This window comes from Rutidosis leptorrhynchoides, chromosome 1 (genome assembly GCF_046630445.1).
Source record: "Rutidosis leptorrhynchoides isolate AG116_Rl617_1_P2 chromosome 1, CSIRO_AGI_Rlap_v1, whole genome shotgun sequence".
In the NCBI taxonomy this organism is placed as follows: domain Eukaryota; kingdom Viridiplantae; phylum Streptophyta; class Magnoliopsida; order Asterales; family Asteraceae; genus Rutidosis; species Rutidosis leptorrhynchoides.
The window spans coordinates 633,790,773-633,813,400 of record NC_092333.1 but is presented as its reverse complement, the minus strand read 5'-3'; the positions used below and the strand labels follow the sequence as shown (position 1 = coordinate 633,813,400).

General features: G+C 36.0%; 2 protein-coding genes across 2 annotated transcripts; one reads left to right on the top strand and one right to left on the bottom strand.

Moving 5' to 3' along the window:
- The first annotated feature begins 328 nt into the window (after nucleotides 1–328).
- Nucleotides 329–6,405, top strand: LOC139885658 (probable linoleate 9S-lipoxygenase 5). The gene is made up of 9 exons (XM_071869406.1): nucleotides 329–545; nucleotides 2,546–2,835; nucleotides 2,905–3,145; nucleotides 3,269–3,610; nucleotides 3,689–3,774; nucleotides 3,866–3,973; nucleotides 4,064–4,368; nucleotides 4,747–5,010; nucleotides 5,444–6,405. The coding sequence occupies exons 1-9, from the start codon at nucleotides 329–331 to the stop codon at nucleotides 6,198–6,200; spliced, it is 2,610 nt and encodes an 869-aa protein (XP_071725507.1). The 3' UTR covers nucleotides 6,201–6,405.
- A 5,716-nt stretch (nucleotides 6,406–12,121) lies between these two features.
- LOC139885657 (probable linoleate 9S-lipoxygenase 5) lies at nucleotides 12,122–17,495 on the bottom strand. Its single transcript, XM_071869404.1, has 9 exons — nucleotides 17,101–17,495; nucleotides 16,286–16,572; nucleotides 15,315–15,555; nucleotides 14,880–15,221; nucleotides 14,715–14,800; nucleotides 14,518–14,625; nucleotides 14,124–14,428; nucleotides 13,771–14,034; nucleotides 12,122–12,991 (listed from the first exon to the last, which is right to left on the bottom strand). Exons 1-9 carry the CDS (start codon nucleotides 17,246–17,248, stop codon nucleotides 12,238–12,240), a joined length of 2,535 nt encoding a protein of 844 aa, XP_071725505.1. The 5' UTR covers nucleotides 17,249–17,495; the 3' UTR covers nucleotides 12,122–12,237.
- Nucleotides 17,496–22,628: the final 5,133 nt, after the last annotated feature.

The following is a 22,628-nucleotide window of genomic DNA, read 5'->3' as shown; positions in this document are numbered from 1 at the left end:
AAGGCATGCATGATAAATTAAAAATGTTACGTAAATGCATCCAGATGGGAAATAAAGTTAATTGATAGCGATCAAAATTAAAGAGAATGCGTAGCTTCAAGAATAGTAGACCATTTATGGAAATTAAAGCCATTAAGTCTTTCCTCTATAAGTATCAACCAATTTTGATCAGGGTTTTTACCATCTAGCTACACTAGCTACTTAAGTTAAATTATAACTTTAATTCATCTATTTATACATAACCAATTAGCTCAGGCCTAGCTTCATTGCACATTTGCATCATTTCATATTAATTCAAATTCAAAATCTATACTAAAAACACGTTAGTATGGAAAACATTTTTCGTAAGGTTGCAAACTGTTTGTTGGGAGACGATAATGCGAAGGAGAAAACAACGGTGAAAGGTAAAGTTGTGTTGATGAAGAAAAACAGGCTAGATTTTAATGATGTTGGTGCGTCGGTTATAGATCAAGTTCAAGAGTTGCTTGGACGACATATATATATTCAGCTCATTAGTATAACACATGCTGGTCGTGGATCCTCAGGTTTTTATCTTTGAGTATCAATTTCCTAATGTTGTTAAGCAGTTTGTGATTATAATCAACTTTTGATTGTCTTATTAAACGATATTCTTATATAATTTGTTACGTATTCGTTTATTAAAACTATAAACTATATATGTAATTTCTAAAGTTCACGCATGATAAAACTTCCTCCATTATATATCTAAGTTGTAACATAATTAATACCAGACATAATTACAAAAACAGTTGTTTGTTTCAAATTGAAGATTAAGTCACTAAACTATTTTTTTAACAAATACAGTCACTTTGATTTGCATATGTTGCAACATAATTACAAAAACAGTTGTTTGTTTCAAATTGAAGATTAAGTCACTAAACTATTTTCTTTTACAAATACAGTCCCTGTGATTTGCATATGTTGCAACATAATTACAAAAACAGTTGTTTGTTTCAAATTGAAGATTAAGTCACTAAACTATTTTTTTAACAAATACAGTCACTATGATTTGCATATGTTGCAAAAAGAATACATCAATCTAACGGATATAAAAAAAAAAAAATCCGTTAACTCACGTCACATACCTTGCACATAAGGGTAATTTAGGTATTCCAAAATTTTTCTTCACCCACTTCTTCTTTACAAAACAATAAATCCTATTTTTCCCATCTTCTTTTCGATATCACCTACTTTCCATGTCCTCGGCCCATACGCTGCCATATATCCGACATATATCTGGGTTCTGAAGAAAATGATATATGCTGATTTGAGTTCCAACGAAGGTTAATCATCAAATAAAAAAGCAAATCTTGACCGTAATAATTTTGTATTTGATTCGGTGTATCATTGAATTGAATGTTTTGATTTTGGTGTTGTTGGGGTGCAAACCTATCCCACATAGGAGGGAGACAAAAACAAATATATGTATATAAGTCTAAGGGGAAGTCCCTCTAATACCAATTCGTTTTAGAAAAGGATGGACTCTTGAGCTTATATTGCAGGACATTGTGTTTGGGCTATGCGATCTTACAAATGGCATCAGAGCTAGGCTATAGCCCGATGTGGTGAACGACGCAGTGGTGGCGCATCCCTAAGCGCACGGTGCAACATGGCACACCCCTCAGTTTGCCAACGATAATGGAGCCATGGTGCGCCATGGTGCCTTATATCGAAAGTCTTCCTTCCCAAGGCGTGGAAGTGCGGCGTAGTGAAAGAAAAGTGAAAGAAAAGAGACCGGTGATATAAGATGGCGGGAGTAAAATAATGGAGCCATGGTGCCTTATATCGAAAGTCTTCCTTCCCAAGGCGTGGAAGTGCGGCGTGTCCCGATGGTGGCGTGGAAGTTGCGGCGTGTCCCGATGGTGAAAGAAAAGTGAAAGAAAGAGATCGGCGGTATAAGAGGCGTGCCCCGGTAGTGAAAGAAAAGTGAAAGAAAAGAGACCGGTGATATAAGATGGCGGGAGTAAACCTATCCCACATAGGAGGGAGACAAAAACAAATGTATGTATATAAGTCTAAGGGGAAGTCCCTCTAATACCAATTGGTTTTAGAAAAGGATGGACTCTTGGGCTTATATTGCAGGACATTGTGTTTGGGCTATGCGATCTTACAGGTGTATGATTTTGTATTTGATTTAACTTTTGAATTGTTTTGATTTACTGGAGGAGTTTGATTTAATTTAAGAGGTTTGATTTAGGAAGAAATTAGGGTTATGAAAAATTGTTAAGGAGGTTATGAAAGGTGAAAGATAAAGACGTATTTACCCTCATGTGCAAGGCATGTGATGCAATTTAACCGATTTTTTTAACGCCTGTTAGACGAACGAACTGTTATTGCAACATTTGCAAATCACAATGATCGTCTTTGACAAAAAAAATAGTTTAGTGACTAAACCTTCAATTTGAGACAAACTACATGGACTGTTTTTGTAATTATTATGTCTTAATATTATTGTAGGATTATAAAAGTGTCGTAGTTAGTACTTTATGAGTTAAATATATGAATTAATTATATTATATTTCAGAAAACGGGCTAAGAGGGAAGCTTGGTAAAAAAGCAAGTGTGGAGGATTGGGTTGAGAATACTACTCCTGTGACCATTGTGGAATCAACATATGAAATCACATTTGATTGGGATTTAGACTTTGGACTTCCAGGAGCATTTCTCATCCAAAATCATCATCACAATGAATTTTTTCTTATGACACTCACTCTTGAAAATGTTCCTGATCATGGTCAACTCCATTTCGTTTGTAACTCATGGGTTTACCCTACTAAAAGATACACGAAAGATCGCATATTCTTCGCTAATAAGGTAACAATGATCATGTTTTAAATCCTGTATAATAAAAACAAATTCGTTAATTATGTAACAATGGTGCAGGCTTATCTTCCTAGTGACACGCCTAAATTGCTACGTCCTTATAGAGAGGAAGAAATGGCAATCATGAGAGGAAATGGGACCGGGATGCGTGAGGAATGGGACCGGGTTTACGACTACGCGTTTTACAATGATTTGGGTGATCCAGATAACGATGAGGATCAAGTGCGTCCAGTTATTGGAGGGTCGTCTGAGTACCCATATCCTCGTAGGTGTAGAACAGGCAGACCACCATCCAAATCGGGTTAGTTATTTTTTTAGCATGTTCATGTGGGCTAACAATTCTAATGATAATAGGTTATAGATATGCTAAAGTTTTTTTTTTTTTTTATTTTTTTTTTTTTATTTATTTATTTATTTTGGCAAGATCCTGAAACTGAGAGTAGGCTTTCGCTTACTGAGGGCTCTGATATATACGTTCCACGAGATGAGCGATTTGGACACTTGAAGAGTTCTGATTTTTTAGCTTATGGACTTGAAGCTATACTTAAATTTATTCTGCCTGAGTTTGAAGCTCTAACAGATGACACATTTGATGAATTTGACTCATTTGATGATATTTTGAATCTTTACATTGGAGGAATTAAGCTTCCTGAAGGCCCTTTACTTGATAATTTACTACAAAACATCCCTTTTGAAATTTTTAAAGAACTTATTAGATCAGATGGTGGAGGGATCGCCAAATATTCGACACCAAAAGTCATTCAAGGTACCAATCTTATAAAAAAAGATTATATTTTTTAACAAAAATATATTGATTCCAACGTTCTTATGATATGTAAACCAGCTGACTTATATGCTTGGAGCACTGACGAAGAATTTGCGAGAGAAACGTTGGCTGGAGTTAACCCTGTTTCGATTCAACTTCTGAAAGTAAACTCCGAAATCTTATACGCAGTAAAAAAGATTTTTTAAGATATTCGATCAATTTCAATTGACATCTTTTAATTGCTAAAACTTGTAGGAGTTCCCTCCAAAAAGCAAGCTAGATGTGGATGTTTATGGTAATCAAAATAGTGCAATAAGATCACATCATATAGAGGAACATCTAGATGGTATACAAGTAGATGAGGTGACTTTAATTTCAACCTTTAGATTATACTATTCTTTAGTCTATATATTTAATTTGAAACTAATTATTGTTAAAAAAAAACTGTGACAGGTACTTGAAGCCAATAAACTATTTATACTAGATCATCATGACTCATTGATGCCATATGTGAAGAAAATAAATGCTACTTCTAGCAAGATTTACGCCACACGAACGTTACTCTTGTTACAAAAAGACGGGACTTTAAAACCAATAGCGATTGAGTTAAGCTTACCTCATCCAGATGACGATAAGCTTGGTGCTATTAGCAAAGTATGCACCCCTGCTAAAGATGGAGTGGAAGCCACAATTTGGAAACTGGCTAAAGCTTATGTAACTGTTAATGATTCTGGAGTTCATCAATTAATCAGTCACTGGTAAATATTGAAACGACAAAATATCACGAATGGTCTATGTGGTTTGCATTAAAAATCACCGGTGGTCCCTGTACTTTTCTTCCGTCAAGGATGGTCCCTGTGATTTTCATATGAATCACCGGTGGTCCCTGTGGTTTGCATTTTTCCTCAAGTATGGTCCTGTGATATGCAACACACAGACCATCGGTGATTCAAAATGCAAACCACATGGACCATCCATGACAGAAAAAAGTACAGGGGACCCTGGTGATTTCTGATACAAACCACAACGACCATGCGTATATTTTATCTACTGAAACTAACAAATTCTCATTTCTTTCATAATCTTCATTCTACAGTTGTAACACAATCAACCTTGATATTGATTGTAACTTGTAGGTTGAATACACATGCTGTAATTGAGCCATTTGTGATAGCAACGAATAGGCAGCTAAGTGTGCTTCATCCCATCAACAAGCTTCTCCACCCTCACTTTCGTGATACGATGAACATCAATGCCACTGCTCGAAATATCTTGATCAATAGTCAAGGTATTCTCGAGAGATCGTTTTTTACAGGGAAATATTCAATCGAAATGTCTTCCAAAATATACAAGAATTGGGTGTTCCAAAACCACGCTCACCCTACGGATCTCGTGTTAAGGTACGTCCCTAAGTGATCCATTTAATTTCTTCAACAATTGAGAGAGAAATTGTCAAAAACTGTGTAGAAGATAGATTAATTATAAATGTAAATTGTAATTTAAATGAAATGAAATGAATGAAAACTCAAATTGAACTCAAAATCTTGTTTAAACTGAACATGAATCGTTATACAAGATCAGGGTTACAGACTATAACAAGATGAATTTGAGTAATACAAGAAATTGAAAGCGATCACAATTATAATCAACATCAACTGGTATATAGCCCTAGCCAACGTTCATTCTGTTGTAACAGAAATTAACAGAACGAGACATGTTAACCCCAAACTTCATAACAAACATAATAACAAACTATAGCATAATGAGCCGAGATGTTTTTATAAGTGACAAAAAATGAAATTTTATTAGTTAATAGTGTATACTGTATCACAGGGGAATGGCAGTTGAGGACTCGAGTTATCCTCACGGGCTTCGTTTATTGATCGAAGATTACCCGTACGCTGTAGACGGGCTTGAGATTTGGTCAGCCATCAAAACATGGGTTAATGATTATTGCAAGTTCTATTACAAAAACGACGAAATGGTTCAAAGCGACAACGAACTACAATCATGGTGGAAGGAAGTTCGGGAAGAGGGACATGGAGACTTAAAAGACGAACCATGGTGGCCTAAAATGGATTCAATTCAAGATGTTATTGATAATTGCACCACAATCATATGGATATCTTCTGCACTTCATGCAGCAGTCAACTTTGGTCAATACCCTTATGCAGGTTATCCGCCTAATCGTCCAACTCTAACTCGTAGACATATGCCTGAACCAAACACACCCGAATACGATGAGCTAAAAGAAGATCCAGAGAAAGCGTTTTTGAAAACGGTTACTCCTCAAGTGCAGTCGCTTCTTAGTATAACTTTGATTGAAATATTGTCGAGACATACGTCAGATGAGATCTATCTTGGGCAACGAGAGTGTCCTAAGTGGACTTTGGACGCGGAACCTTTGAAGGCGTTCGAGAATTTTGGGGTTAAGTTAAAAGAAATTGAAGAAAGAATTATGAAGATGAATGAAGATGAGAGTTTGAAGAATAGACATGGTGAACTTGTGAAGATACCGTATACGTTATTGTGTCCTAATAGTGAAGAGGGACTTACTGGAAGAGGTATACCTAACAGTGTCTCGATATAAATGAAACATGATGGTCGGTGTGAGGCCGTCAGAGGGTCGGTCTCACCCTTTTTATTTAAACGATTGTCGTACAATATGTTCTAAATATTCTTTGTGTTAATATGTTCCATTGGACTAGTGTCATGTATGTGTGTCAATAAGTTATGTATTCAAATTGGTTTTGATTTATTATTGTTTTGTAACATTGTAAGTACTTTTAATGCAAGAAAAGATTTTAAATAATGATATTAACAAGCAGATGGTTAGCCGCGCATTGCTGCGGATGCCAGCAAGTCATTAGTTATTAGAAAGGTAAGAAGTTAATGTATCTGATAAATAAATTAACCATAAGGACTTGTAGAGGTTATCTGAAAGGTAGGGTATCAATGTAGCTAACAAAAAAATTTATGAAATTTTTTCAACTATTGTAGACGAATTTATAAGGATCTTGAAATCTGACTCGATCTAATGGCGAAAAACACTAGAACAAGGTTCAATCGAACGGGTCGTTTCGGGGTCGAATTAATCAAACCTAGGCAATGAACTAGATTAGATCGACTCCTATATGTGTTATTCGGTGGGTATTGAGTTGTGGGAACGACTGGAACCAGAGAATACGACTTAGGGTTTATGGAATGTGTAACCTCACAATGGAGAGGCATAAAACCCGTATATATACTGTCACCAGACACAGTAGGTCGACCGTGTCTATTCAGTCGGTCGACTGTGTGGACAGTTTAACTATTGATATAAAACGTTATCGCGGACACATATAAGTTCAATAGTCACAATTACAATATAGATCGTTATTACATGACTGAATTTAACATATTTCGAACTAGGGATTACAAATATGCATCTGTTAGAAATAAAAAGACAGCAAGATTAACTTTTACAAAAAGGGAAACATACCTTTATTTTTTCCATGATATTGTCATATAGCCGTTAGGCTATTCTCTGTATAAGTTTAGCTTTCATCTTCCAAATGTAAAAACTCAATTAAGTGAAAATATTCAATACTCAAGCAAAATACAATTACAATTCTTATTTTAACATGGCATCAGAGCTTGTGTTGATGATCTAAATCATTCAATCACAGCAATTTAAATCATTTGCCTATTTTTTTTCGTTTGAGTGGTTATTATGGCAGAACATGACAGCCAAACTCAACTCATTACAGAATTAACTAGCCAATTGGCTAGAATTCTCCAAACCAACAATGAAAATCAATCACAAAGGCATCCTGATTCTTTAAAAATCAGTGTTACCCTTAACAACTCAAATTATTCATTATGGTCTCGTATGATCAAGGTTGCCATCGGAGGTAAATCCGAGGCCCTCCTCAATCATTTAACCGAAGATCCACCATCAACCAACAACCAGAAGTGGAACCAGGAAGACTTGGTGGTATTTTCATGGATCATTCAAAATATAGAGCCACAAATTGCAAGCAATCTGACCCAGTTCCCTACAGCAAAAACCTTATGGAATGCCCTCATTACAACCTACAGTTCTGGTAAAGACAAACTCCAAACCTTTGATTTACATGTTAAAGCTAATAATATCAGGCAAGATGGTAAATCAACCGAAGAACTGTGGTTGAAATTGCAAGGAATCTGGGGTGAAATCGACACAAGGGATCCAAATCCCATGGAACATCCGAATGATATTGTCAAATATAACAACATCAGGTCAGAACAAAAACTTTTCCAGTTTTTAAATTCTTTAGATCATAAACATGACAATATCAAACGTGAGTTATTAAGAACCGATCCATTACCCACTGTCGAAGGAGCTTATGCTGCCATTCGAAAAGAAAATGCACACCAATTTATATTTAATAATAAAACGGATGCCTTTACCCAATCTGGCATAGCCACTGGTCTGGTAGCACCGGCATCAAAATCCAATGATTTCGACGGCCATGGTTTGCTATCAAGAAATCAACAGCGCCGGTCAGACTCCACGTCATCATCCCGAGATAAAGACAACCTTGAATGTACAAAGTGTGGTATGAAACGACATACCAGAGAACAATGCTTCAAGGTTATTGGATACCCCGATTGGTGGGCTGATAAACACAGAAAGGGAAAAGCCTCGATGGTAACGACGGCCACAACCAAGGGAAAACAGGAGGATAACGAAACCGGCACCACCACTCAAGGTGGTTTCGGTTTATTCACAGCCGAGCCATCATCATCATCATCATCATCCGGTGAAGGTAACAGGGGATTGGGATTAGGGATTAAATCCCTAAAAATCATACCCGACAAATTGAATAAAGTGGGTGGGGATAAATATGTCGATGAGTATGATGGGTTAGGAGTGTCGGTCACGAACTCAACACCCACCACCGAATTTAATTCCCCAAATTGTTTTATTGACACAAATAGTCCCTGTAATAATATAGTTGGTAATAAACAAATAAAACCTTTTTTCAATAAAACTAAAGATTTTAAAATTAAAAATAACGTTTCGTCAATTAATATTGTTTCAAATAAAACAAAAAGTAATGAGTGGATTATCGATTGTGGTGCCACCGATACTATGACTTTTAATAAAAATGATATTATTATAAATACGAAACCAAACAAAACCAAAATTAAAACCGCTAATGGCGGTATTATACAAGTCAAGGGCGGGGGAACAGTTGAAATCTCACCAAATTTAAATTTAAAAAACTGCCTTTATGTTCCCGATCTCTCCCATAAATTACTGTCTGTTAGTCACGTGACAAAAGAACTTAATTGTACCGTCTTATTACACCCTACATTCTGTATCTTACAGGACATCAGAACGGGGGAGATAGTTGGGCGTGGTACTGAACGGGATGGTCTATACTATGTGGATGAGGTCACTCAAGATTGTAGGATCATGCTAGCTCACGGGACTCCCGACAGACAAGCATGGTTGTGGCATAGACGTCTTGGTCATCCGTCTGCTGGATATTTACGCATTTTATTTCCTAATTTATTTTCTTCAAATAAAAGTATTGAGTGTGAAACTTGTATTTTGGCCAAAAGCCATCAAAACTCATTTAAAACTAGTAATACAAAGACCGAACGTCCTTTTGCTTTAGTTCACTCCGATGTATGGGGACCCGCAAGGGTTAATGGGGGACACAATTTTCGATATTTTCTTTTATTTATTGATGATTGTACTCATATGACTTGGACATATTTTTTAACTAACAAATCCGAAGTATTTGATAAATTTACTATTTTTTCAAACATGATTCAAACACAATTCCAAAGTAAAATACAAGTCTTAAGATCCGATAATGGTGGTGAATTTGTCAACAGTCAAATGCAACTCTTTTGTGAAGAAAGGGGTATTATTCATCAAACCACGTGTCCACACACACCTCAACAAAATGGGGTGGCTGAAAGAAAAAAATCGTATTTTACTAGAAATAACCCGTGCTTTAATGATTGAATCTAATGTTCCAAGATCTTTTTGGCCTGAAGCTCTTGCCACTGCAACTTATCTTGTAAATAGACTCCCAACTAGAGCTTTAGAACTTAAGAACCCTCTTGAGGCCTTAACTAAATTTTATAAACCGCCATCTAATCTCACCCTAAGACCTCGAATATTTGGGTGCATGGTGTTTGTTCACATTCCTAAAATCGAACGAACCAAATTAGATGCGTGTGCTGAAAAATGTGTTTTTGTGGGATACGGGGTAAATCAAAAGGGGTATAGATGCTATAGTCCAAAAAGGAAACACATGTACACTACAATGAATTGTGATTTTTTGGAAACTGAATACTTCTATACCCAACACACAAGTCAGGGGGAGACAGACTTTGGTGACGCTGTGAGTTGGCTAGATATTCCATCATCTGAAGAAGTGACTCATCATACCACTCCACAAAGTCCTCCTCCAATCAGTACTACGGTTAATGATCTTCCCGACCATACAGAGGTAAATACCGAATCTCCTGATATTACTAATCATGAAAATTTAGAGGAGATTTTACAGGAAAATAGCGATCAAGTATATCCTGAAAATGAAACACAACAACAAGAACCGGAACGATATGTTCTTCCTCCAAGAATCAACCGAGGAATTCCTCCCAGGAGATACTCTCCTGAGAGAACTGTATCAAAATCAAGATATCCAATGGCAAATATTGCTAGAGGAAATCTATCAAAAGAAGCAACAAAGTTCACTTCCGCATTATACTCTGAAGAAATTCCAACAACGGTTGAACAAGCTCTAAAATCAACATACTGGAGGAAAGCAATGGAAGATGAAATGGAGGCTCTCAAGGTAAATAATACTTGGAAAAAATGTGTTCTTCCAGAATCAAAGAAACCAGTAGGATGTCGATGGGTATTCACAATCAAACACAAAGCCGATGGATCTGTCGAAAGATATAAAGCACGGCTTGTTGCCAAAGGGTACACTCAAACCTATGGCGTTGATTACTCAGAAACTTTCTCACCGGTTGCAAAAATTGATACTATTAGAATCCTTTTCTCCGTTGCCGCAAACAAAGACTGGCCACTTCACCAATTTGATGTTAAAAATGCTTTCCTACATGGAGAACTCAAAGAAGAAGTCTATATGGAAGGTCCTCCCGGTTTCACATCAGAATTCAAAGAAAGGGAAGTTTGTCATCTTAAAAAATCTCTTTATGGTTTAAAACAATCCCCTCGGACTTGGTTTGGGCGTTTTACTATTGCTATGAAAAATTACGGTTTTAAACAAAGTAATTCCGACCATACTTTATTTTAAAAAAAAAAGAGGAAACCTTATCACGTGTCTCATTATTTATGTTCACGACATGATTATCACAGGAAATGATCAAGAGGAAATTACAAACTTAAAAGCTAACCTTTTTAAAGAATTTGAAATGAAAGATCTCGGAGGTCTTAAATACTTTCTGGGAATCGAAGTTTTACGTTCAAAAAGGGGAATTTTTATATGTCAAAAGAAATATATACTTGATCTTCTTGCAGAAACAGGAATGGTCGACTGCAAACCCGCGGATACTCCTATGATTCCAAACCTCAGGTTATATATAGAGGATGATGCCAAAGCAGCAGATCGAATTCAATACCAAAGGATCGTGGGAAAACTTATCTACCTAGCTCACACTCGTCCAGATATATCACATGCTGTTGGAGTTGTTAGTCAATTCATGCATCAACCATAACAACACCATATGGATGCAGTATGGAGGATTATCAAATATCTAAAAGGCACTGCAGAAGATGGAGTCCTGTTCGAGAAAAACAATCATCTAGAAGCACAAATATTCACCGATGCGGGTTACGGAGGAGAAAAGGGAGATAGAAAATCAACATCCGGATACTTTGCCTTTGTTGGAGGGAATTTGGTTACTTGGAGAAGCAAGAAACAAAAGGTTGTTGCCCTGTCTAGTGCTGAAGCTGAATTTCGGGGAATTTCACGAGGTGTAACCGAGGCTTTATGGATCAAGAAACTTTTGACGGAAATTGGTTTTCCTCCTAATACCTCGATCAAGATCATGTGTGACAACGAAGCGGCAATTGCAATTTCAGAAAATCCAGTTCAACACGATCGAACCAAACATATAGAAATTGACAGACACTTCATTAAAGAAAAATTAGAAGCCGAAATCATATCTTTACCTCACGTCCGATCAGAAGACCAACTAGCAGATATCTTAACCAAGTCCGTCAACGGAAGACTTTTCAAAGGAATACTCTCCAAGTTGAACATCGGAAACCCCACTATTCAACTTGCAGGGGAGTGTTAGAAATAAAAAGACAGCAAGATTAACTTTTACAAAAAGGGAAACATACCTTTATTTTTTCCATGATATTGTCATATAGCCGTTAGGCTATTCTCTGTATAAGTTTAGCTTTCATCTTCCAAATGTAAAAACTCAATTAAGTGAAAATATTCAATACTCAAGCAAAATACAATTACAATTCTTATTTTAACAGCATCAACAACCATTAATGAACTTATATAATATAATTCATATTGAGATATATTTCAATTATATGCATGCATATTGCATGATAGAAACGTTACATGAAGGTTTAGGCAAGATTGTTATGGCAACTATATAGCTGTACTATTAGGGATCCCCTTACCAGTAAGTCCCTGTTCACTTGTTGGATAAAGTAACGTGTACGGTACTTTTGCGGGTCCCACTCGATTCTTCAGTCGTTCATCACTGTTCATAGCCACAATTCTCGCCTCAATCTCTTTCAGCTTCTTCCCAAATTTCTCAAACGCATTCAAAGGTTCTGCATCCAAAGTCCACTCGGGACACTCTCTTTGTCCAAGATAAATCTCATCCGACGTATGCCTTGACAATAACTCTATCAACGCAATCCCAAGTAGCGTTTGCAGTTGAGGAGTAATCGTTTTCAAGAAAACTTTTTCTGGATTCGTTTTGAGTTCGTCGTACTCAGGAGAATTCGGTTCAGGCATAAATTTACGACTTATGGTTGGACGATTAGGGAAGTAACCAGCATAAGGGTATTGACCATAGTTTACAGCTGCATGAAGTGCAGAAGCTATCCATATAAATGTAGTGCAAATGTTTATCAGTTCTTGAACCGAACTCATTTTAGGCCACCACGGCTCGTGTTTCTTGTCACCATGTCCCTTTTCTCGTAACTCCGTCCACCATGATTGAAGTTCTGTGTCGGATTGAACCATGTCGTCGTTTTTGTAGTAAAATTTACAGTAATCGTTGACCCATGATTTGATCGCGGACCAAATTTCGAGTCCATCAACTGCATACGGATAATCCTCTATCAAAAGACGAAGTCCATTACGAGAATCAGAGTCTTCAACCGCCATTCCCCTGCGTTATAAATTTATCAATAAATATTCGAGTTGATGACATATTAATAACTAGCTATGCCAAGAGATCAACTAATTGTTAATCAAAACCCGACAACTCTTTCAAGTTTTTCAGTCAAGTTCGGGTTAACAGGTCGACCAACCCAAATAGAAATTGAAGATTTGTATAAAAACTAACAGTTTCTACCCGCCATCTCATAACTTTACCCTTAAATTTTAAAACCAACCCGATAAATCTGACCCATTTAACCCAAAACCAACGTGCAAAATAAGACCCAGATGGCCCGTTTACATCGACCGGCAAACGTGTCGGGTCGGGTTGAGACCCGAATGGGTTTGGGTCAAAACAAGTCATAGTTCAAATGGATCAGATTTCGAGTCAAACGGGCAGGTCTAAATGGTTTGGGTCGAGGCCCTTTTTTCAAAGTTTCCCAAACTTCTAAAACCTCTAGAAAATACAGTAATATTTTTAATATCTCGTAAACACCAGTTAAGGACACATTGGACCTTATATATATAAATTTTTAGGCTTCATATGGTTCTAATTTGGACCCATTCTTTAACTTTTTTATGAACCCACTTGGTTAAATAACTAACACAATGGACCCATTTTTCAAGCTATGGGTCTCAATTGACGGGTATAGCTTACATATACAAATTATGAGGATTGTATCCGGGTTTGTTACTTCTGACCCACGAACCCAAACACGCCCAAATTGCCACCGCTAAAGAACAGTTTTAAAAGTATATATTGAAATGACTTTATCTTAAATGCTTTACCTTTTGACAAGATCCATTGGAAGTGCTTGTTCAGTGAAGACCCAATCTTTATACAACACAGAAGACAATTCCATCGAATATTTTCCAGGAAAAACCGTTAATTCAAGGATACCTCCACCGTTAATCAGGATCTGTCTCGCAAAAGCGTTGATATTCATCGTATCACGAAAATGAGGGTACAGAAGCTTATAAATCGGGTGCAGTACACTTAGTTGCCTATTAGCAGCAATCACAAACGGCTCAACAACCGCATGCGTACTCAACCTGTGCACAAAAAATAATAAATCAAAAATATACTATTATACATATGCAATAATGCTAACTAGACATTTTTTTTTTTTTGGTGATTGTACCAGTGACTAATGAGTTGATGAATTCCAGAATCAGTAACAGAAACATATGCTTTTGCTAACTGCCAAATCGAACCTTCAACTCCGTTTTCAGCAGGGGTGTAAACATTACTAACGGCACCGAATTTATCTCCTTGAGGATGCGGCAAGCTTAATTCGATACACAGTGGCTTTAAAGTTCCATCGTTTTGTAGCAAGAGTATAGTTCTTGTTGCGTAGATCTTGCTTGTGGTTGCGTTTATTCGCCTCAAGTATGGTATTAAAGCATCATGATGATCCAATATGAACAACTTTTTTGCTTTCAATACCTATACGGAAACAATTTGAGACAAATAATGGTTATGTTATGCTTAAATCAAGTTCGCTTTAATTAAAACATCTTTGGGATTCGTAGTACCTCATCTACTACTAAATCGTGTAGGTTTTTCTCAATGTGTTCTGCTTTTATCGAACTGTTTTGGTTGCCATAGAGTGCGACGTCTAACTTGCTTGTAGGAGGAAACTCCTGCAAAGAAACGAGATTTAACGAACCGTTAACTGAAAACTAACGAAAGTTAGTCACTTTATGTCAAAGTTTCAAAAGCAAGCGTTTACTTTTAGGAGACGAATGTTAACAGGGTTAACTCCAGCGAGCATTTCTTTAGCGAATTCTTCATCCGTCCTCCAAGCAGACTTGTCCTCTAACAAAAATTTAATAAAAATTAATTTAGTTATTCGCTCAAAAACTGTCTTTACGAATCAATTTGGATGTTTGTATACCTTCGATAACTTGTGGTTTTGGGAATTTAGTAACTCCACTACTATCCATTTGAAGAAATACTTTGAGCATTTCGAAAGGAATGTTTTTTCGAATGCTATCAAGTAAAGGGCCTTCGGGCAGCTTAATTCCACCTTCGTAAAGCTTCATGATATCTTCAAACGAATCGAATTCATTACCAGTGATGTCACTTAAAGCTTTAAACTCGGGTACAAGGAATTGAACGATAGATTTTAGGCCATAAGCGAGAAAATCAGACAGCTTCAAGTGTCCAAACCGTTCGTCTCTTGGAACATAAATGTCTAAACTCTTTACAAGCGGAAGTCTGCTCTCCGTTTTAGGATCTATCACATCAGTTTAGAAAAGTCAAAAATGCGGTCAAAGTAGTAGGTACGACATGGGCGGAGTATATGTATATATATATATAGACTATTAACCTGATTTGGTTGGTGGTCTGCCGGTTCTACCCCTACGAGGATACGGGTACTCTGTAGACCCGCCAAGAACTGGGCGGGCATCATCAGGGTTCTTATCTGGATCTCCCAAATCGTTATAAAAAGCGTAATCGTAAACTCTGTCCCATTCTTCAAGCATACGGGTCCCGTCTCCTCGCAAGATATCCAACTCGTCCTCTCTGTATGGTCGTAGAAATTCAGGTGTTTCGTGGGGAAGATATGCCTGCAAAACATCATATGTTTGTACATACCATATGAAACTACCATTTCTTACGACCATATAAGCATAGACATAACTCATAAATACGGATTACTCGCCCTCCGTGTAGCCTGAATAGTAAAAACCTTCTACCTTTTACCCTTTTACCCTTTATAGTTCATAAAGACGAACTTATTCTCACATGCAATGCACATGTCAAGATTATACGGACACATTAATCGGAAATTTGACGGAGTGACCACCGGAGCACCATTTTTATAATATAGGGATCAGGTACGTCAAAAAACGAAAGGGTCGCCGCATGAAAAATGGGCTAAAACTAAGGGCTAAAACCACCGAGGTATTGCCTGAGTGTTTTCCAAGCCTTAGAGGGGGGGACCCTCGATTAGTTGCCAAGCAACCCGGGTTTAATTCCGATAAGGGGGAGGTTTTCTCCAGGATTTTTCCGCGATTAGTTGCCAAGCAACCGGGGTCAATCCTTGGAGTTTCCTGCCTAGCGTGTGTGGGTCGCAAATGAGAGTATTTGATGCGAAAATTTGCCGTTAAAAAAAACAGATAAGAAAGTCTTTAATTTATTGTATGTATACATAGAATTAGTCCTTCAAATGGTCATGGGTCGAACAGGTCAACTTGCAAATTGGGTAAAAAGGGTGATGGGTTGAACGGATCAGCTTTCAATTGGGTTGAATGGGTTGGGTCGGAACCAATGTTTAAAATTCTTTAGGATACATACCTTATTAGTGAAGAAAAGGCGGGGTTTTTGGTAGTGTTTTGCAGGATAAACCCATGAATTACAGACAAAATGGACTTGTCCATGGCCAGGAACATCTTCAAGTGTAAGTGTCTTGAGGTAAAATTGATTATGATGATGATTTTGGACAAGAAATGCCCCTGGAACTTCATTATCATCCCATTCAAACGTCACTTTATACGACGACTCTCCAACTGCCAGAGGGGTAATTGTGGTAATCCAGTCTTCCAACTTCGCCGGTTTCCCTACCTTTCCTATCGACCTTCCTTCTAAGTTTAGCAAAAATAAAATTAATTAAATACGGAGTAATTCCTAAAAAATATTTTGATGTTGTATATTTAAATTAAAATATTTAATATTTATTGTATATGATATCCTCAATCATCAAAGATTAGGTAAATCGGTTATCATGATCAAACACTTACGGTTCCTAAATCAAAAACAAAATATCTTTAAATTGTAGTTCTGGTGTTGTTTTTGCCTTCTCAACATTGTATGAATGCTCTTTTTAAAAAATAAAAACAAATCTTTAAAGTTAATAACAAAATTAATGCAAATTTTTTATTGTTTATATACGGAAAAAGGTTGTTGAAAAGTAAAGTCGTGCATATTGATTGTTGTTCCAACCGTATGTGGCAGATCGTTCATAACTTCATATATGTTTAAAAAATGCCTTTTCTTTCAACAACCTTTTATTTTTAATTATTATTTACATAATAATAATAATGCAAAGACCCACAACTAAAACAACAAATAAAAGCATTAAATTAAATTAAGTGTAATTTATAAAATAGAACCTGTAGACTGGTGATCGGGACTAATGAGTTGTAGCGTGACATTTTTTCCCAAAAGCTCATCAAATCGATCCAAAACGGATGCACTCAAATCGTTGATATCCAACAAATTCTTCTTCGTTAAAGCCACTCTCCCGGTTATGGTCTTCATTATATCATCAGCTCGATCGATCACGAATCCAAATACTTTAATCTTTAGCTTTTAAACTCTTATTGTAATTGTAATAATGTATAAAGGAATAAAGGATTGAGTAATTGTATGTACATTTAATATTTAATATCTAATAATTATTTGAATATAAATAGGAAGAGAACGTTGTTGTTATAGGCACCTAGGTGGAGTAGTAATTAGAGAGATCATATGTATTGATCGAAACCCCTAAGCAATAAGGCAATTAATGATGATGTTACATTTCGACTATCATTTCTGGAAATAAAATACTCTGACCGAGTAAATTGTGGTTAGTTCCTACTTTCATGTCCTATTAATAACCCGGTTGTTGTTAGTGGGCCAGGCGACGAGCCTGTTTTGGGCCTGGGTGAAGATTTGAAGTGTGATGAATTACTAGATGCTACTGTTTCTAATTCATCCTTCATTCTTTGTTGAGAGAATGGAAAAGTTGAAGAAAAAGGAGGTTGACAAGGAAGGAATATCGGTTAATCGTAGTGAAGATAAGAAAGAAGAAAGGCCTCTTCCGATTTTGATTGGACGAAGCGGGAGAATATATTGTGATTGTGAAGCGCTCTCTTGTGAAGGCTTTTGTAAATCGTGATACTTTTTTTTAATGGCGATTTTTTTGACATCAGTAGATCATTTATTTGAACGACATTCATCATTTGCACATATCACACACGTTCGGGCGGAAACCCGAACCCGATCGACGGTACCCGGGAACACATCCATTCGGACAGTGTTCCTGGGTAGAGGTCCGTGAACGAATCCAATAAAACCTCCTCCTTATAAGGTTAATGTATATCACCATTATTGGTATTCAATTGTTTTAAAAAAAATCATGTCATCCCTAAAAATCAAACCCATGACCTTTCCATATCCCCTGACACAAAGTACATGGGAGAAACGTTGGCCTATGCCCGCAAGTTCAATCATGGTACGTTTTAAATAGGAATATCTCCAAAGTTCAATTAAGTGGCGTAAATTTGAGGTCGATAAAAAAGGCGAGAGTGGTTTTTGTATCGGGTGATTCTATGCTCAAAGATTATGATGAAGATTTGGATTATGGAGAAGCAATCCAAAATTTGTTCACGGCTAACTTCTCATAATGTTAAAAAGGTTGGCTCTTTCGGGAGCATTTAAAGGATCGTCGAATAAAGGCTCCTTCTAAAAATTGGCGGATCATGGATTAATCCTCCCTTTATCGGGTACTTTGATTAGCGACAAATATTCAGATGTTCTCTCATTTAAGATCGAAAACCGCTCCGGTAAAGATATTCATCGGGAGATTATATATGGTAAGTTGATAAAGGCCGAACCTTAGGTTAGTGCCTTTGTTGCGTTTGGTCAGTGGCGATTCCAGAGTTATAGCTCAATGGGGTCCTGAATTTTTTTTTTCAGTACTACTTATATTTGAATGCTACTTTACTGGTAATTTACTTTCAAAAAAGTACAAATTCGAAAAGTATATGGGGTACCAGTAGTTAAAATTAGTGGTGTCTTATACACTTCAAAAGAAAAACTATAAATTTAAAAATATACGGAGTCCTGCAATTAAATGTAGTGGTGTCCCATACAATTTAAAAAGTATTTTCAAATAAAAATTTTCAAACTAGTGGTGTCCCGTGACCCCACGGACATACTACTTGATTCGCCCTTGCGTTTGGTAGTTTATGTTTTGTGCTTGTGGTTTTAGTGTTAGTTTGTTGTAGTTGGGTTTTGTTTCGATTCGTTGTTTCATTTAGTTTAGAGTGGTTTAGTTATGGTTTTGTAGATGACGCTCGGTTACGCCGCTTTCTAAGTGCGAGCCTCATCGGGACATTTCTTGTATCCGTTGGTTGAAGACATTTTCTTTTCGAAAACGTTTTCGTTTTATATAAGTTTTCGTTATTTTTCTCAAAAAATGTTCTATTAATAATGAATAACTAGTAAGAGGATTCCGTTATTTGTGGTTACGGGGTGGTAGGGTTTGAACCCCCCGAGCTCTGCTTATTTGTAGCAAAATGTCCTCACCCATTACCAATTAAGCTACAAGCCATTGACTCTGATTGGGGCTCTGATTTTCTTTAAAAGGTCACAAGTTCAAAATCAGTAACAACATATCTTGTGGTGACCGTAAAAAAGAGTTGAACGATCACCGGATGATATAATGAAGCCGTGTACATTTGAGTAAAAACAATACTCCATTTTTATGCAGGATTGCAGGTAGGTTGAACAGAAAAATCTTTATATGTTTATTTACTATACTCTATCAGACGCGAATCATGAAATGTTCATTTATACACTTAACACTTTGGAGTGCCCACTTTGTTAGGGTCGAAAAAAAAAGTTTCTCAATAAAAATTCTGACGCCATGCTGACGTTAGCATGATGTCATAGCTGGTTAGTTTATTCTCTCTTTTATAATTGATAAATAACAATTCAGGACATGTTTGAAATTATTTTCTTACATCAGTCCTCAAGTTTAACTTTATATGAGTAATTTCAGCAATATAAGGGTATTTTGGTGTGGTTTTGTATATTTAATACCATGATAAATAGATTTGTATGTTAATAAAGAATGTAGGGAGTAGAGACAAAACATGTAATTTTAATTCGCTTTCATGTTTATTACTCGAAAATAAATCTCTGTTGGTAGTGTATCAAAGCTCTGTTTCGATTATAATTTGTTGTGTTTAGTTCGTAAAATTATTTCGAGTTTAACAGTTATGGCGGTGAAACCTAACTCGCACCGAACAAATAAATAACTCCCTTTAAAAATATAGGTGGTTTTTATTTGTTAGATTTTATATTAAATAGAAAAGTTACGATTTACCCTGAATTTACCATTTACACTCCAAAAGGTTACAATTTTGACCCCAAAAAAGTAACACTTTTGGCACAATGTTACTATTGCTAGTTTGTCAAACAACATCCATATAGAAAAAGTGACAAAATTTTAACACAAAAAAAACGGCATGCCTCACCTTAGCTAATATAAGTAATAGAATAAACTCAATTTGTATATACAAATGTAATACATATGATAGATGTATGTTTATTAAGTATATCTTCCAGCTGCTCAATTTAAGAATGAATTTAAATCGTGTAGAAAGTTGATATTTTTTTTTAACGGCGGTATTGATGGTTACTGACAGAGTCATAAGTCACCCACCTGATCATATTCAGGAAGTCACAAGTCATTCACATTTTCTACACCCGTTATAAGGAAACATCAAGATATTGCACTCAAGAAAAACTCCCGAGGAAACGTTGCTAGATACGGACATAACCCACCATTTGCAATAAAATATGAAAGGACTCCATAACTAATTGTAAAGCAAATTGCATTATAAGATCTTACTTGAGACTCGAATTTGAGACCTCTCGAACACCGAATAAGATACAACGGGATAAGACAAAGTTCACACTTTAAATTAAACAATGAAAATTTAGAGGAAAATATATCAGCTATTTTAATATTCGATCGTGTGATGAATCAACCTTGGGATCAAGCAAAGTTCGTTGTGTGCATCCCTCACCCCCAAACTCGTAGTATTATAAGTTACGCTGAAATTCTTTTACGCATATGTAAATCTAATTACACAAAAATGGTTGGTTACAATAGAAACACCAACACGTACTTGAAATTTAGGTATCACACTAGAAACACCAACACGTAATTAAAATTTAGGTATCAATCAAAATGTGACTTTTCTCTATGATAGCTCAATAACGGATGACCTTTGAAATTAAACTAATAACGAAGTAAATATAAAAAGCAAAAATCGTATATTAAATGTTGGTGATTTTAGTGTCATTCAACGTACATTTTAGTTAGTTGCGATTTACTTGAATGCAGGTGTTAGCTAGCCGAAATGTCCCGTTCATATTGATTATAAACGTTCCATATTAATTGATTTCGTCGCGAGGTTTTGACCTCTATATGAGACTTTTTCAAAGACTGCATTCATTTTTAAAACAACCATAACCTTTATTTTATCGATAAAGGTTTAAAAAGCATTACGTAGATTATCAAATAATGATAATCTAAAATATACCGTTTACACACGACCATTACATAATGGTTTACAATAAGAATATATTACATCAAAAATAAGTTTCTCGAATGCAGTTTTTACATAATATCATACAAGCATGGACTCCAAATCTTGTCCTTATTTTAGTATGCAACAGCGGGAGCTCTTAATAATCACCTGAGAATAAACATGCTTAAAACGTCAACAAAAATGTTGGTGAGTTATAGGTTTAACCTATATATTATCAAATCATAATAATAGACCACAAGATTTCATATTTCAATATACATCCCATACATAGAGATAAAAATCATTCATATGGTGAACACCTGGTAACCGAAATTAACAAGATGCATATAAGAATATCCCCATCATTCCGGGACATCCATCGGACATGATATAAAAACTCGAAGTACTAAAGCATCCGCTACAACGGATGGGGTTTGTTAGGCCCAATAGATCTATCTTTAGGATTCGCGTCAATTAGTAGACTGGTTTACTAATTCTTAGGTTACCAAGTAAAAAGGGGCATATTCGGCTTCGATCGTTCAACCATAGAAAGTAGTTTCATGTACTTGTGTCTATTTTGTAAAACATTTAAAAAGCTGCATGTATTCTCATCCCAAAAATATTAGATTTTAAAAGTGGGACTATAACTCACTTTCACAGATTTTTACTTCGTCGTGAAGTAAGACTTGGTCACTAGTCGATTCACGAACCTATAACAAATATGTACATATATATCAAAGTATGTTCAAAATATATTTACAACATTTTTAATACGTTTTAATGTTGTAAGTTTATTAAGTCAGCTGTCCTCGTTAGTAACCTACAACTAGTTGTCCACAATTAGATGTACAGAAATAAATCGATATATATTATCTTGAATCAATCCACGACCCAGTGTATACACGTCTCAGGCTAGATCACAACTCAAAGTATATATATTTTTGGAATCAACCTCAACCCTGTATAGCTAACTCCAACATTACTGCATATAGAGTGTCTATGGTTGTTCCAAATAATATATATAGATGGGTCGATATGATATGTCAAAATATTTGCATACGTGTCTATGGTATCCCAAGATTACATAATATATTAGAATACATGTATAATACAATATAAGTTAGCTAGGATATGATTAATATAAATTTGTTAGCAATTTTCACGTAGCTACAACAAGCAAAAATATCCAATCTTGTTTTACCCATAACTTCTTCGTTTTAAATCCGTTTTGAGTGTTTCAAGTTGCTGTGGTTTCATATTGAACTTAAATTTATGAATCTAAACAGAAAAAGTATAAGTTTATAGTCGGAAATACAGGTTACAAGTCATTT